The 17,753-nt window shown below is 44.6% G+C and overlaps 1 protein-coding gene across 1 annotated transcript in view; it reads left to right on the top strand.

Moving 5' to 3' along the window:
• Phlpp1 (PH domain and leucine rich repeat protein phosphatase 1) overlaps positions 1 to 16,356 on the top strand; it is a 213,136-nt gene extending 196,780 nt beyond the window's left edge. The window contains exons 15-17 of the mRNA XM_060371441.1: positions 9,266 to 9,460; positions 11,892 to 12,120; positions 14,264 to 16,356. Coding sequence (XP_060227424.1) covers positions 9,266 to 9,460; positions 11,892 to 12,120; positions 14,264 to 15,436 — 1,597 coding nt within the window. The 3' untranslated portion in view covers positions 15,437 to 16,356. The remainder of the gene's footprint in view (positions 1 to 9,265; positions 9,461 to 11,891; positions 12,121 to 14,263) is intronic.
• The last annotated feature ends 1,397 nt before the right edge of the window (positions 16,357 to 17,753 follow it).

The raw sequence follows: 17,753 nt of genomic DNA, 5'->3' as shown, positions 1-17,753 counted from the left end.
GGTTTCCCCAGCGGGGTCACTGGGTATATTAACCACACCTCAGGGTAGATCCCATGCCCAGGAGTAGGTGGTCAACACAAAATGGAGTCAGTGATATTTTTGTTTTAAAACAAATAGGGGAGGAAGAGGAAGCAGCCACATGTTGTGGCTGTAGCTGCATGGGTTATTTCTGGGTCCTCTGTTCTGTTCCCTGGGTGTGTATGTCTGTATTTGTTGAAGACCTTGTAGTTTATTCTATAATAGTTAGTTGGGTACTGTGATTTGAAATCTAGCATTGTTCATCTGTTCAGAGTTGCATTAACTATTCAGGGCCTTTTTGTTGGTGTATGAATTTTAGGATTGTTTATTCCAATATTGTTTATTCCAATGTTTGGAATGTTGATGGGGATTACATGAAACTAAATTGTTTTTTTGTACTGTAGCCATTTCAGAAAACTAATTTTGCCAGTATATCAGTATGAAAAGTCTTTCCATCTTCTAGTATTTATGACTCTCTTTAATGTCTTAAGATTTTGATTGTAGAAGTTTTTCACTTTTTTGGTAGGTTTATTACCGTGTGTTTTATTGTTATCAGTGTTTGTTTAATATTTTGTTTTTAAAGCTATTATGAGCTTTAAAAAAGCTATTATACACTATTTCCATTTTTTTTTTCTCAGCATCTCAGAAATCTTGTTAAACAGAAGCTGCTGATTTTGTTTCTTGCTTTGCAAATTGTTGGCAGTTCTGAGATTTTCTTGTGGGGTGCATAGGATTTATTGTCTACAAGTGGGGGGGTGTTTTGATGCTTCCTTCCTGTTTGTATCCCTTCTGCTTCTTTGTCTTGTCTTATTGCTGTAGCTAGGCTTGAAGCCCTATATTGAATTTCAGTGGAGAATAGATAACCTTATTTCACTCTTGATTTTAAAGGAACTACTTTGAGTTTTTAAGATATTTTTTAAACACAGTTGTTAGTTTGCTTTCCGTTGCTGTGATAAAGCACTGTGGCTGAAAACAACTTGGGGAAGAGAGGATTTGGTATAGTTTACAGACTATCATGAAGGCAGGGCAGGGCAGGAACTCAAGACAGGAACCTAAAGGTAGGAACTGAAGAGGAGACCATGAACTCTCCTTACTGGCTTGCTCTCCGTGGTTTGCTCAGTCTGCTTTCTTACATAACCTAGAACCTCCTGTCTGGGGTAGTATCACCCACAGTGGGCAGGGCCCTCCCACACTTACCATTAACCAGGAAAAGGTCCCACAGACTAACCTACAGGCCATTCTGATGGAAACATTTTTTCAACTGAAGTCCTTTTTTAGATGACCCAAGCTTGTGTCAAACTGAGGGTAGGTAGGTTGGTAGATAGATAGATAGATAGATGGATGGATGGATGGATGGATAGATAGATAGATAGATAGATAGGTGGGTGGATGGATGGATAGATAGAACTTTCTTTTTTCTTTAATTTTTAGATTTATTTTTTGTGTGTATGAATGTTTTGCCTACATTTATGTTTGTGAGCCACATCTATGCCTGGTGCCTATGAAGGTCAAAAGGAGGGTATCAGGTCCCTGTGGAATCACAGTTACAAATGACTGTGAGTTACCATGTGAGTGCTGGGAATTGAGCTCAGGTTCTATGCAAGAGCAGCAAGTGCTCCCAACTGCTGAGCTACCTTTCCAGCACTTTTTCTTTATTTGTGAGAATGTCACACACGTCTAAAATGAAGTGTGATCGTGACTACCCTCCATTTTCCTCTCTAACTCCCCACGTAGTGCTCACAATACCTCCCCCAACTTTATATCTATTGTCTGTTTTTTAAGGGATTTTTTTATTAATTACAGTTTGTTCACTTTATATCCCCCCTGAACCCTCCTCCTCTCCCAGTCCCACCCTCCCTCTTCCCCACCCATGACCCTCTCCCAGTCCACTGATAGGGGAGGTCCTCCTCTCCTTCCTTCTGATCCTAGTCTATCAGGTCTCATCAGGACTGGCTGCATTGTCTTCCTTTGTGGCCTGGTAAGGCTGCTCCCCCCTTCAGGGGGAGGTGATCAAAGAGCAGGCCATTCAGTTCATGTCAGAGACAGTCCCTGTTCCCATTACTATGGAGCCCAGTTGGACACTGAACTGCCATAGGCTACCTCTGTACAGGGGTTTCAGGCCATCTCCATGAGTGGTCCTTGGCTGGAGTATCAGTCTCAGAAAAGACCCCTGTGCCCAGACTTTTTGGATCTGTTACTGTCCTTGTAGAGCTCCTGTATTGTCTGTTTTTATAAGCTACTAAAATCTAATTAGTGCCACCTGTATGTGTTGGGGAGTGGGGGTAGGGCGTGCACTGGGGCATGGGAACTGTCAGCGCCAACCCTCAAGACAGAGTGACTCTCCCTCCCAGCAGCCATCCATTGCCAGTAGCTCCTCAGTAGGGGACGGGGCTTTGAGACTCTTGACCCTATTTGTGCCAGCATTCTACTTGGCACAAGATCAAATCACTTGGGGGCAAAAGAGTAGATGCTACTTCTGTTTTTGAATAGGTGGATATCATGTTTTGCCAAATTCTTTAGCTATGTATGAGAAATTACCACATTTTTCCATTTTGAGTCTGATATGGTAGACTGCTTTGATTGTTTTTATTATTTATTATTGTACTGTCTTGAATAACAACAATCTCACTATATAGTCCTGGTGGGTCTGGAACTCTGTGTAAACTAGGCTGGTCTTGAACTCACAAAGATCTGTTTGCTTTGTCTCCAAAGTGCTAGATTAAAGGTGTGTACCACCCCACCCTGCTCAAAGGTTGGTGTCAGTATGTTTGTTTTAATTTTGTGTAACTGTGTGTGTGTGTTAACATAAGTATAGGTGCCAAGTCCAGAGTCATCAGATTCCTCCTGGAGCTGAAGTTAGGAGGGGTTCGGAGCCAGAAGATGTAGTTGGTGACAACTAAGCTCCAGGTGTCTACAAAAGCAGTTCTTTTTTTTTTTTCTTTTGTTCTCCATAAATGTATTTAATCTTTGTTTGCTTGAAGAAAATAGTCCCAATAAAAGGCAAGATAAGGCTTTAAGGGTCACTCCAGGCCCTTCTTGTTTGAAAACTGAATTTCAGTTTGAACCCTCTGTTGAGTATTATGGTTTAAAAAAAAAAATCTCTGCAGGCAAAACTCTCAAACAACTAGATCTTTTGACACAGACTAGCTCTGTGTCTACAAAAGCAGTTCTTAACTGTATTTCTAACTACTGAGCCATCTTTTTGGCTTTCGTTATCTTTCAAATGTTAGCTGGGCCTGTGTTTCAAAGATAAATTCCATGTGTTTATGTTATATTGGCACTTTTTACACGTTGAGGAATTTAGGTCGCTGATAAGTTGTTGAACAAGTCTGTGTTCGATGATGAATATTGATCTTCATTTTTTCATGTCATTTCTTATCTTTGATACCATAGTAACATTGGCTTTATAAAATGAACTAGGGAGTTTGGAAGTTTGTACAGAGTGAACTTTAGATCTTTCTTCAATGTTTGAAGGAGAATTCCGGCCATTCAGTTTGGAATTTTCTAGAGTTTTTAATCAAACATCTCATTTCTTTAGTTATATGAGCTGTTTTCTTTAGTAACTCTGCTTAACATGAACTTACTAATTTATACATTTCAAAGAATTTGTCCATTTCATGTCATTTTCCAATGTATTGCATTTTGAGGTGAATAGATTCCACGCTTTCTTGAGGACTCACCTCACTGATCCCGATAGTGACTGAACGTGGTTACATTCCCACCATCAGTGAGTAGGTGTTCCCCTTTCCCTGCATCCTTCCCAACATGTGCTGCAAGATGAAATCTCAAGGTAGTTTTAATTTGCATTTCCCCAGTGACTAAGGATGTTGAACATTTCTTTAGTTTCTCCGTCATTTGTGTTTCCTCTTTTGACAACTCTCTGCTTACTTAGTTCTGTACCCCATTTTAATGGCTTTTTATTTTCTTGATGTCCAGTTATTTTAGTTCTTTATATATTTTGGTGTTAACCCTCTATTGGATGTGTAGTTGGTACAGATCTTTTACATTCTGTAGCCTACCAATTTGTGTGAATAATGGGGTAGTTTGCCACATAGAAGCTTTTCAATTTCATGAGGTCCCATTTGGCAATTGTTCTTAGTGCCTGTGCTATCATGTTCTGATAAGGAAGTTGCCTCCTGAGTTCAAGACTATTCCCCACTTTCTCTTCTACGAGATTCAGGGTATTTGGCATTAGTTGAGGTCCTTGATCAATCAGGAGGTGAGTTTTGTGTAGGGTGATCAATATGGGTCTATTTGTATTCTTCTACATATGGCCATTCAGTTTGACCAGCACCATTTGTTGAAGATGTTGTCTTTTCTCCAGTGTCTATTTTTGGCTTGTCAAAAAAAAATAAAAAATCTGGTACCCACAGGCATGTGTGGACTTATGTATAGGTCTTGAGTTGAATTCCATTAATCATGTTTGTATGCTATAACCAAGCTGGCTTTGTTACTGTAGTGCAACTTGAAATCTAAGATGGAGATACTTTCAGTAGTTCTTTCATTATTCAAGATTGTTTTAGCTATCTTGAATTTTGTTTTGTTTTGTTTTTCTATTTGAAGCTGAAAATTGGTTGGGTTTTTGTTTGTTTGTTTGTTTGTTTTTGTTAAGTTTCTGTGAATTGTGTTGGAATTTTGATGGGGATTTGTTGAATCTGTAGACTGCTTTTGGAAGTTGGCCATTTTCACAGTATTCATCCTACCCATTTATAAGTTTAGAGGATCTTTCTATATTCTGGTATTTTCTTCACATTCTTTCTTCAGTCCCTTAAAGTTTTTATTATTACAATTCTTTCCCTTGCTTGCTTAGAATTATCCCAAGAAATATATATAGAGAGAGGCTATTGTAAAATGTGTTTCCTCGATTTCTTTCTCAGTCTGTCATTTGTGTGTAGGAAGATTTCTGTGTGCTAACTCTATATCCTGCTACATTGCTGAAAGTGTTTCTCATCTGTAAAAGTTGCCAGGTGGATTTTTAAGGTTCTTTTATATGTAAAACTGTATCATCTGCAAATAAAATATTTTGGCTTCTTCTTTCCCTAAATTTTTCATTTCTAGTTTTATTTCAGTTATTTATTTAGTTAGTTTTGGTGATTCTATTTCTACTTTCATGTCTTGAAATGTTTTCATTATTTCATTCTACTGTGTATTTTTACTGTCTTCATTGGGTGATTTATTCATATTCTCTTTAAGGTCCTTGAGCATATTCATGATAGCTATTTTGAAGTTCTTCTCTTGTGCTTCCTTTCCCAGGGCTACTGTAGCAGGTTTGCTGGGCTCTGGTGGAAGCATAGTGTCTTGGCTGTTTCTGTTTGTAGTGTTGCATTGGTGTCTGGGCATCTGGACTTAGGATAATTGCAGTGATTCAAACTGATGCTGTCTGGTCTTGTCTTTGTCAGATGGGTATTTCGTTCCTTGGCTTCTGCTGCCCTCTCTGGATCTTAGGAAAGTGCTGTGGCTTTTGATTCCCTTGTCTGTGGGTGGCAGAAAAGAATAGAGTGAGCTAGAAGAAATGGCTGAGAAAGGTTGTGAGAAAGAGGTAGGGAATCCTTTCTACACCAAAAGGTGGGATCCCCAGAGAGTTGGAGACAGGGGAGTGGGGGCAAGTAGGCCGTAATAGGACAAAGTATGTGTCTGGAAGACAGAGATGATAGGGCTAGGAGGACCCTGGGTGTGGAACAAGAGTTGGAGTGTCCAGTGAGTGCAGTTGAGGTGCAAGAAAGGGTACCTGCAAGCAGACTTCGAGAAGAGCTAAGCTGGGTCCGTGGAATGGAGGGGAGGTGTGTTACCTGCAGGCAGGCTGCTGCAGGGCTGGGGGTGAGACCAATGAAGGACAGGAAGACACCTACCCTACCTGAGTCAGTCAGGTGTGGCCTCTGGGGATCCAGGTACCAAGTGCTTCTGGGTATCAGTGGCTAGAAGGTGATATGCTGGTGTTTAACTTTAATACTTTTCTACCTGTTTGTGTCTTTGTATTTAAAATGCTCTTTATACTAGGCACTGCATAGTCGTATCTTGCTTTTATCCAGTTTGATTTTTCTGGGTTTGGCGGCGGGATAATTTTTTAGATATTTTATTTATACCCAATGAAAATAGGTTAAAGTTTAGATTCAATTTATTAACAGGGTTTCTCTGTGAAACAGCCCTGGTTATCTTAGAACTTTCTTTTTAGACCAGGCTGATCTTAGACTTACAAAGATCCACCTGCCTCTGCCTGCCAAGTGCAGAAATAAAAGGTGTGTACTACCAAGCCTGGCTTGTTTTCTTTTTCCTTTTTTTTTTAAAATGTTTTTATTTATTACAATTTATTCACTTTGTATCCCAGTTGCAGCTCCCTCCCTTCTTCCCTCCCAACCCTGCCCTCCCTCCTTCATTTCCTCCCATGCCCCTTCCCCAGTCCACTGATTGGGGAGGTCCTCCTCCCATCTGACCCTAGCTTACCTGTCAGGTCTCATCAGGACTGGCTAAATCATATTCCTCTGTGGCCTAGTAAGCCTGCCCCTGGCCCCAGAGAGAAGTGATCAAAGAGCTAGCCACTGAGTTCATGTCAGAGACAGCCCCTGTTCCCATTCCTAGGGAACCCACTTGGAGTCTGAGTTGCCATGGGCTACATCTGTGTTAGGGGTTCTAGGTTATCTCCATGCATGGTCCTTGGTTGGAGTATCAGTCTCATAAAAGACCCCTGGGCCCATATTTTTTTGGTTCTGTTGATCTCCTTGTGGAGCTCCTGTCCCCTCCAGGTCTTTCATCTCCCCCTTCTTTGATAAGATTGCCTATACTCTGCCCAAAGTTTGGCTGTGAGTCTCAGCATCTGCTTTAATACCCTGCTATGTAGAGTCTTTCAGAGGCCTTCTGTGGGTAGGCTCCTGTCTTGTTCCTTGTTTTCACTCTCTTCTGATGTCTATTCCATTTGCCTTTCTGAATGAGGATTGATCATCTTACCCAGGGTCTTCCTCCTTGCTTAGCTTCTTTAGGTGTAAGGATTTTAGTATGATTATCCTGTATTATATGTCTAATATCCACTTATAAGTGAGTATATACCATGTGTGTCTTTTTGTTTCTGGGATGCCACACTCAGGATGATCTTTTCTAGTTCCCACCATTTGCCTGCAAATTGGTTATTTTCTTAAAAAAAAAAAAAAAAAATCTTAGCTGTTCTTTTTTTTTTTTTTCCTTAATTCTTTTGGGTTAAATGCTTTTATCCCCATTTTCCATGATATCTTCGTGTGTGTGTGTGTGTGTGTGTGTGTGTGTGTTCCTTAGGGTGTATGTGTGTGTGCATCATTATAGTATAATCTTTTACTTAGTACAGCTTCTCTCCAATTCTATATCACTTCATAAAGAATGTTAGAAACATCTCAACTTCTCCATCTACCTTTGTTCTACTGTTGTCTTGCGTTTTTACTTCCCCATTTGTTATAAAATTCCAAAATATACTGTTAGTATTTTTAGCTGAGTGTTCTACTTTCTAAAGTAATGTTTCTCAGCATCAGGACCACGGACATTTTGAGCCAGATATAAGGCGGCAGGGGAGGAACACATCGTATTTATTGTTGGGTGTGAACAGCTTCCCTTGCCTCCAGGTGGCAGGTGCCACATCCCATTTGGCAAGAACACTTGTCTTTCCCACTTGTCCTTTACATTGGGCTTCATTGTTCGGCAGAGAGCAAATCTCCTTTCTGTGTTTCTTACAGTGAAGTCTTCAGGTGCATCTGAAAGGTCGTCAGCCATAACTTTTCCAAGCTGTTTTCACTGGTTGGGAATCTAGACTGTTTTCTGCTTTGTACTTGAAAGATGCTCTTCTGCAGTCGTCTCATCTGGTTTTGCCACAAGAAATCTGCTGCCGTTCATGGCTTTGTCTTACACCCCAACCTCCTGCCTTTTCCCCTATTTTAAGCAATTTGATTTTGTTCTTTCTCAGTTAAGCTTTTTTTTTCCTATTCCTCTTATAGTTTGTTGACCATCTTGTGTCCATACATTTATAGTTTATTGAACTTCTTGTATCCATACATTTATAGTTTTCATCAAAATTGTAGCTATAAATGTGTAACGTTCTTATGTCTCTCTTCTTTTTAAGGCTCTCGCTCTCATATATTAAGCTGTTTGACATTATCCCACCACTCTCTAGTGCCCTGACTTTCTTTCCAAATCCTTTTTCCTCTCTGTTTTTGTTGGCTGTTGTTTTTGTAGGGTTTGTTGGCAGAGTCTCACCAGGTAGTTTAGGCTGGCCTTGAACTTTTGATTGTCTCACTTCAGCCTTTCACGTACTAGGATTATAGGCCTGTGTTGTGCCTGGCCTCTTGGTTTTATTCTGGAGACAAATCCTGCCTTCCTATGTTCAATGTCCTGGGCCTCCCCATCCAACACTGTGTCTTCTTCCTCCTGCAGCTTCAGTCTTTCCCAGGGAATAAGCAGGGCCAGCACCATGGGCTGAATGCTGAGCTTTTCTTTTCCAAGCACTTCACACTCTTTATTACCTCCCCATGTTTTATTTGTCACTCTATTTTGATATGGAGGTTCTCCTTAATAACTATTTATTATACGTATGTGTAGGTTGGAGGCTATATCCTAATATTATTTCTCATTTCTCTTACTCTCCTCTTTCTCCATTAGAAATAAAATTGTAACTGGAGAGATGGTCTAGCAGTTGGGAGCACTCATATTCCCCTTGCAGATGAGTCAAGCTCAGTTCCCAGTTTGGCCTTCAGGCCAGTCAAGGCTGTGCCTGTAAATGCAGTTTGAGGGGCTCTGATCTCTCTAGTCTCACAGGCATCTGCACTCATGTGTCCAAGCATCACTCCAACACAGACCACACACAAATAATTCAAAATGAGTCTTTAGAGTCTACAGAGATGGTTGCAGTTAAGAGCAGATGCTGCTCTTGCAGAGAACCTGGGTTCACTTGTAGCACATGGCAGCTCACAACCACCTATAACTCTGGACTCCACAGGTAACAGATATTACACATACATACACACAGGCAAAACATTCACACACGTAAAAATTAAAAATAAATAATTTTTAAATTTTTAAATAATTTTTTAAAAATACTAATATTGGAAGAGAGGGTAAGGGAAGCCACACAGAAATCAGTTCATGCAAACCATCTGAACTCTGTTTACTCAAATCCTTTTGGAGACAAGAAGAAAGAGACCAGCCAGGGCATTCTTAGAGACAGAGAGAATTGCGTTAGGCATAAGAAAGAGAAGGCGGGTGGGCTCATCACAAATGCTGTCTTACTCCGCAGGCTGTGTGTGGCAGCACTGTCTGTGAACAACTTCCGGGACAATCGGGAGGCCCTCTATGGTGTGTTTGATGGAGACCGGAATGTGGAGGTACCCTACCTCCTTCAGTGCACCATGAGTGACATCTTGGCTGAAGAGCTTCAGAAAACGAAAAATGAGGAAGAATACATGGTCAATACATTTATTGTCATGCAAAGGTAAATGATTTCTTCCATTTATTTATTTATTATGTTTATTTTGAGGCACAGTCCTACTATGTAACCCGGGGTAGCCTTGAACATAGAACCCTCCTGCCCCAGCTTCTTGAGTGCTGAAGTTATAGTTTGTATCACTAGGTCCCGCTTCTTGCTCTTGTTTGGTGCTTCTGTCTTATTAGAAATTGATACTCGATGATCTCAGTGTGCGTTTGGCTGGCTGCTGCAGCTGCATGCAGGCCGTCTGTGTTGTTTGATTATTAGGGCTGGCATAGGGTTCAGTCTGAGATGTGCTTATACTCCTTAAGTGAGTGACAGCGCTCTCATTTCTCAGAGAGCTGGGACTTCATGGCCTCTATTGATAACATATCTTCTTCATTTACAACACCCAGCCAACCACAGGGACAGCTTAGATCTTCCTGAATGGTGTGTGGATGTCTCTCTGGAATGGATCATTTCTTTCCCAGTTTGTTGACCAATAGGAAATGCTTTCACTGGTTTGAAACTAAGTAGGTCAAATTTTAGGCTAGTTTTACAACATTCTTTATATGCTGTCTTCTCCCTTATTCAGTGTTGATGCACGTGTTCCAGGCTCCTAGGCTGCTGCCTGTCACTTACACCTGCACCTAAAGGTCACTGCAAGAACTAGGGCGTGCCACTTGAGCCCTTAGGGACAAATGTTGTGAGGACTTCTTTATTGGAAGAGTTTCTCGTCCTTTTGTTACTCTGAGGGTTTTATGGATCGTAAAGGAATTGCCTCACTGAGTCACTGGGAATATGTACTGCAGACCCTGCTCTGACAGGATCCCTACTGACGGGGATCCTGTGTATGGGAACCTGCAGCACTGTTGAGGTCTTTCTCTTTCCCTCCTCTCCCCCTGAGTAACCTAACACAGACGATGGCTTTGTAGCCAGGATAGGTAGTGTCTGCTGTGGAATGCTGTCCCCAGAAGCCTCCACAGTTGTGTCTGCCTCATGCAGAGCCAAGGCAGGCAGGTTTCTGGCCCCGCTTCCAGCACACCCCCTGTCTGCCAGATTCCTAGTGGGTACAGACAGCAATTGAGCACAGTGATAAAAGCTAACAAATAGTCACTGTTCTAACTACCTTACATGCCCTGATTTTTTTCCCCAGTGAGATATGCATTGCTACTCTTTATATCTTGTTTGTAAAACCAAAGTATATAGAGGTAAAGCAAAGTACCCCAAGGCCCAATAGGCTGTAAAGGCAGGATCCTGAGACCCCCATGGATACTTCGGCCACACAGTACATTTTACATTTCAGCACCACCTTGTCCCAGATGACACGCAGCATGTCATACAAAGACGTACAGAGGCATTTATGCACACATGTGTGCGCGCGTGCGCGCACACACACATACATTCAACATAGCACTCTAGCAGACTCTGGTTACAAACTTCTGTTCAAGCCGTTTTGTATTTGAAGGTAATGCTACCTTAGAAGCATGCAGCATTCAGATCTGGTCATGGAATCTGTACGGGAGGCCCACCTGCAGGGTCTTCTTTGTGACTATTGTCCATAACAGGTAACAGGGTATAGGACCAGGGAGCACATCAGTCCTCAGAGTTACTAACTGCATGTTCTCTGTGCCTAAGTTGTCAAGTGTGTGTGGCTAGGTGGCCCTGGTTTCCATGGCTCCTGTTCCCAGTCGTTGAACTTAGATTCTGACAGTGCTTCAGGGTCTTTCCTGCCCTCATTAGGCAAGAGACGTAGTTTTTTGTTGTTTTTGTTTCTGTTTTTATAACTGTCAAGGTTCGTTGCAGGAGGCTTGGAGGAATGAGCATTGGTAGGACCTGTGATCAAAGAGAGTGCTTTGCTCTTTATGATGCTCCAGATTTGTAGGTGCTTCAAACATTCAATAAGTACATGGGTTAGGGGACAATGGAAGGTCAAGGAAAGACACTTGTGTCTGATACCAGAATCCTTTCCAGTAGGTTTTATAGAATAAACAGTGCTGATCAAGAAAGCCTTGGCTACACAGGGCAAGCCAGCATCCTTCAGAAGGAAGGTGGTTAGGGTCAGTGTGCAGTGTGTGTATTATACCTTGTATTCATGCCTGTTGTGATTTGTGTAGGGCAGAGAGGACGTGGCGAGGTGGACGGGGAGAGAAGCAGCTCTTTCTTAATGTTTGGAGTGTAGTGCTGGAGCCATATAGCTGGCTCAGGGCCGCAGGCTAGACACTGCAGGCCGGTCAGCATGTGGCTTTTAACCAAAAGGTTCACTGCCGCCACTTCGTGAGCACACGCCTCTCCTGTGAATACGTATACTGTCCGGTTCCGGAGACCTTTCTCTCGGAAGCCAGCTAGCTTTGGTCAGCAGGGCTGCGCCTGCTCCCTGTGCACTGGTGCCATCTTTCTTCTGAATGAGCAGTGTGTGGTGCCGCAGCTGAGTATTCACTCTCCTCTCTGGGTTCAGGAAGCTGGGCACTGCTGGGCAGAAGCTCGGTGGTGCTGCCGTCCTGTGCCACATCAAGCATGACCCTGTGGACCCAGGAGGACCCTTCACTTTGACCTCTGCTAACGTTGGCAAGTGCCAAACGGTTCTCTGTCGAAATGGGAAGCCACTGCCTCTGTCCAGGTCATACATCATGAGCTGTGAAGAAGAGCGGAAGAGGATTAAGCAACACAAAGCCATCATCACTGAGGTGAGAGGGTTTTCCTCAGACAACAGGGAGAGCCACGCCCCCTGCTGGAGACTCCAGGAAACGTTTGATATTAGTGTAGATTTCTAATTCCAAATCCATGGTATTCCAAAGTGAATGCCTTGGTGCTGTCTCTAGATTACTGTGGACTGTCACTGTAGTTTACTGTAGAGTAATCAGGCATTGACCAGGTGCCATGAAGGCGGGAGTGCTTCATGGGTACTGTGCCAGTGGATCTCCCTCCTAAAATCACGCTGCTGGTTTTGTGTCTGAGCTCAGCCACTTGAAGGATATAAGCTTTAAACCCTCGTAAGCCTGTGTTTTCTCATGTGTAAAGTGGGAGTCACAGATACCAGCCTCACCTTCTAGGGGTAGTCTGACACATAAACTCTGTTGTCTGTATCAGTATACAACTATTTTCTGTTTTGCCAGTTGAGTAATACTGTTCTCAAAGGGCACGAGGGAAAAATTCAAGGCCTAGAGATACATTTGATCATCAAAACTGGGGTACTATTGCCATATAGAGAGTAGAAGCTAGGTATATGGCTAAGCAGCTTATAGTGTGGGCACAGTCCCACAACAAAGATTGACCAAGTCCCAAGTGGCAATAGTATTGCTGTTCAAAACAAAACAAACACAAACCTAGACTAACAGTATAGCATGAGTGTTGGCAGTGAAACTTCCAAAGTTGCTTTGTAGTTCTTTGTTTACTGGCTCGCCAGTATATTGGCCACCTGCCATTAGCCTGGAAATACCCACATCTGCTCACAAGAACCTAACCTCCTCTTAGCTGTAAAACTCACAGAACAATGCACAATTTGAGATTGAGGGGTGAAGGCTAGTATCCAGAAGAGAAAAAGGTAGTGCTGAGCGCACCACAAAGTTTAGTTCCCTGGCTGTCCCAGACAATGAGGGTTAACAAGGCTGATGCACACAGGTTAGGTAGCAGACCATCCAGAGTGGTCCAGAATATGGCGAACTGAGCAGTCACACCAAAAACGGAGATGTCTTCTGCACAAGGCAGCCGTGTAGGCCAGCCTTGATCTCCCCTTTTCTTTTCCTCACTTCTGCCTGCTCTGCTGAGCCTTCACAGTGAAGGGTTTCCACTTCATCCCTTCCGCACCTTGAAAATGCCCTCACAGCACAAGCTGACAGGTGGTGGAGTAGCAGGGTGCTTCTCGCCAGACCCCACACCAGGCAGGAGCAGATTTTATTACTAGGATCGAGAGAGTTTGAAAATGCCTCAAAGCCTGTTTTACGCGTCTCAGTTCCTACACTGCCACCTGCTTTTAAGCATGGCTGGTGGGGTCACGTCAGTGGGAAAGGCACCCAGGGACAAGAAACTGGAAATGCCCAGGCAAAGGCAGGTGGTGGAGCTGCAGCATGGGCCACTCTCTCCCAGAAGCACTTGCTCATCCAGAAACTCACACAAGTTGCGTTCGTCATTGTAGAGCTTCCTTGTGGGTGGACATGGCTGTAAGGCCGAGACCCGCAGACCTGGAAGGTAGAGAACACAGCAGCAAATGCAGCTAAGGTTTTAAAAGTATTTATCTTTTACCTGGAAAGTGGCCTGGATTTGGCCGCTGGTCTGAACAGCATTAGCTTGAAAAGGCTCCTTACTTTCTACATTTGACCTTGGAAGCTGGGTTCAAGAAAATCCTAAGAATGGGTACTTCTATTAACATTGCCTCTCCAAACATATGAGCATTGCGACCCAAACATCTGGGGGATCACAGAAGACTCCCTAACCTTTCCTCATGCTGGCTGTGCTGATGGGCAGAGTCATGAGGTTGAACCGTCCCTGTCATAGGTACTTCTGGATGGGGTGGTTTACCTCCTTAGAATCAAGTGAGCATGCCTGTCACGTGGGGCTAGACATCAGCTTGTCACGAAGAGAAAGGATCGGTCTGACCACCTCGTAGAAATGTGGTCCCTCTTAATTTCCTATTGTTCCTGCTGCTCCTTACAATCCCAGATCTACACTTTAGCCATTCCATACATAGGGCACATAAGCCTCCTCCTTGGGATGCCCAGCACTTTCCTATGGCCCAGTCAGTGGCCCTGAGGCAAGGGGGAGGGAAGGTGGGCAGCTTGGTAGCCACATGTGCTCTGTGTTCACTGTCTCTCTGGAAATTCTCCTTTCTAGGATGGCAAGGTCAATGGAGTGACAGAATCCACACGCATCCTGGGCTACACCTTCCTCCACCCCAGTGTGGTGCCTCGCCCCCACGTCCAGTCAGTGCTTCTGACTCCACAGGATGAGTTTTTCATCCTGGGCAGCAAAGGGCTCTGGGACAGCCTATCCATTGAAGAGGCCGTGGAAGCCGTGCGCAACGTGCCGGATGCTCTGGCTGCTGCCAAGAAGCTGTGCACTCTGGCCCAGAGCTACGGCTGCCATGACAGCATCAGTGCCGTGGTGGTGCAGCTCAGTGTCACTGAAGACAGCTTCTGCTGCTGCGAGCTCAGTGCTGGAGGGAGCATGCCACCCCCTAGCCCCGGAATCTTCCCATCCTCTGTCAACATGGTAATCAAGGACCGGCCCCCAGACGGGTTGGGTGTGCCCTCCTCCAGCAGTGGCATGGCATCCGAGATCAGCAGTGAACTGTCCACCTCTGAGATGAGTAGTGAGGTGGGCTCTACTGCCTCCGATGAGCCCCCATCTGGAGTCCTGAATGAGAGCAGCCCCGCCTACCCCAACGAGCAGCGCTGCATGCTCCACCCAGTCTGCCTGTCCAACTCCTTCCAGCGTCAGCTGTCCAGTGCCACTTTCTCCAGCGCGTTCTCCGACAACGGCCTTGACAGTGATGATGAAGAACCCATTGAGGGCGTCTTCAGCAATGGCAGCCGGGTAGAGGTGGAAGTGGACATTCACTGCGGCCGGGCCAAGGAAAAGGAGAGGCAGCAGCACCTGCTGCAGGTGCCAGCTGAGGCCAGCGATGAGGGCATCGTCATCAGTGCCAACGAGGATGAGTCCGGTCTGTGCAAGAAGGCGGACTTCTCCGCTGTGGGGACCATCGGGCGACGGCGGGCTAACGGCTCCGTCGCTCCCCAGGAAAGGAGCCACAATGTGATAGAGGTTGCCGCAGATGCCCCTCTCCGAAAGCCGGGGGGCTATTTTGCAGCCCCTGCTCAGCCAGATCCGGATGATCAGTTTATCATACCGCCGGAGCTGGAAGAGGAAGTCAAAGAAATCATGAAACATCACCAGGAGCAGCAGCAGCAGCAGCAGCTGCCACCACCCCCCCAGCCGCCACAGCCACAGCCACAGAGGCAGTTCCAGGCGGATCAGCTGCCAGACTGTTACGACACGCCACTATGACCCAGTCTGGGCACTGTTCTAAACAATAAACTAACCAGAAAGACTGAGAGAGTCTCCCAGGCTCACGTTAAACCAGGGCTGTTACCTCCTGCCCTCCTCCCAGACACGCCCCGCCCGCCTCTGCAGCTCCTCTGTAGGTTCTCTTTGTATTGGTTACTTTTAATATTTACCACTTTTCTCTAGTGACACTTTACCAATATGACTTAAATTTGTTAACTTCCTTCCCTAACATATCAAATGTGTAAAGACAAAGAACAAAAGGTTTAATATATTACAGAGAAACAGTTAATGATAATGTAATATTTTTAAAAATGGCTTTTTGTTGTTTGGTTTGTTTGGAAGGCAGGGCAAATTGTCATTGCTAAATGATTTAATAATATTGTAATTGTGTATTTCTTTGTGGGGAAAGGCTTTTTTTTTTTTTTTTTTTTGTCTTGAAAATGATAGACATTTGTAGAATATGGAGACTAACTCCTAGGAGTTGCTTTACTCTGTCAGGTGACTTAAGTCACTGGGATTCACTAATTTTCTCTGAGAGAACAGTTGATTGAGAAATTCCTATTGTAAATAGCTCAGTGTTACATAGTGAAGCTTAAAGTGTTTGTAGTCTCGGTATAAGGACACAGCCTAAATAACTGACTCCCAGCCCCTCTGAAAAGCCTTCCCCGCCCCATCCCCCCCTAGCTCATCTTCAGTGTGGGCCATTTGCTCAGCGTGTTTCTGTGCAGATAATACGGTCCTGCCCTTGGGATCCCAGAACCTTTTACAGACATTTTTAATTGTGTCCCTTCCTGCTGCCACAATCAGCATGACTGTACAGAGTCCCTTAGACCATCCACACATCCAGAGCTATATTGACGCAGAATGCACAAATGGACATGGCATAATTTTTGTTATAATAAATACGAAATTTACAAATACTGGATCCATCTACTTTTGTCTCCGCATTCAGGCATGTCTTCAGACAATGATACCAGCTCCAGATTGGAAGAAATAGGTGGAAGGTTGAGGTTAACCTGCACTACGGTTTGGGGTTTGTTTGTTTCCTTAATATTCAGGTTCAGCTGCAGTGAATGAGGTAGTGAGACTGAGCTTCTTCTCAACTGTATGCACAGCTGGGGTTATTCTTCTCTTTGTATTATTACTCAGGGTAGACACCAAAGCAGGCTAGATGGAGACCGCATAGAGCAGAGCCCTGCAGAGAACCTGCGGACCTCCTGCAGGGCCAGGTTGGCTTTCAGTTCCTCCAGGAGATCATAGGAACAGGTCAATGCACCTTCTGTCGTAAGCATGCAAAGTGAGAGCTGTGTGTGGAAGACAGGTGGCTTCCGTGTCCATCAGTCTCCCTTCAGGTCTGCCTTGGCTAGCCCAGACCACTGCCTGAGGCCACAGAAGAAGAGCTAATTCATTCCAGCACGGTGTTGGACCCAGTAGCTGACGGAGCTGAATTCCTGACAAGGCCCCCTGCCTCAGACTGGAAGTAGAGTCATCCCAGGGGCCCTGATCCTGCCCCACCCTCTAGCCCTTCCCTCCTTACTGTGTATCACCATGTGGGTCATAGGTCAGAGAAGCCAGACACATGTTGCTAGTTTTGCTCAGTGCCTTATTTCCTGTCAAGCTGGGCTGACTTTCTAATTCATCAGTGCCTAAATCCCCACACTGGGCAGAGTTCACCTGTCACCTTTGCAGAAGAGGACCCACCGTATGGGTCTTCCAGAGAGGTCAGAACCTGTGGACAGTGGTCAACAGAGTCAATACTTGTGGACTCCATGATGGCTTCAGAGCAGCCACCCACCAGGACCAGCAGACATGTGGGAGAAAGCAACAAGATGGAGCTGGTGTGGTTGTGCATGCCCGGGACCATCAGTGCTTGCTGTCCATTCTGTCATTGAGACATTGCGTACACACTGCATGTAAGGAACTGCGGAGACAGAAGTTCCCTTTGGAGACTTGGGGTACATAGTACATGCAGAGAGGAAGTTTCTTATGTTGCACCTATGTGAAGGGACTAAAGAGGCACAGACAAGAGTAAGTGTCCGCGCTCTTATGTAGGAGCCTCCCCAGTTATTTCCTAAGGAGAATGTATTCCCTTCTTTTAGCCACGATACCTTCTAATAGTGGTAAAGCTGCTTATAAAACTGGACTGGGTTTTCACATAAAGCACTTAATATGTGAAGACCCCCCAAAGCCATGACATCTGCACAGTGAGTATTCAGGAGAAAGGGTTTCCCTGAGGGGTGTTTCCTCTGCCTCCTGTGAGGAAATCCAGACCACTGGGAAAGGGCATGAAGGGGGAAGAGGAAGCATTAGGCCCACA

Source organism: Meriones unguiculatus, chromosome 18 (assembly GCF_030254825.1).
Source record: "Meriones unguiculatus strain TT.TT164.6M chromosome 18, Bangor_MerUng_6.1, whole genome shotgun sequence".
In the NCBI taxonomy this organism is placed as follows: Eukaryota; Metazoa; Chordata; class Mammalia; order Rodentia; family Muridae; genus Meriones; species Meriones unguiculatus.
Note: the sequence above shows the minus strand (reverse complement) of the source record. Positions and strands in the feature narration are given on the sequence as shown.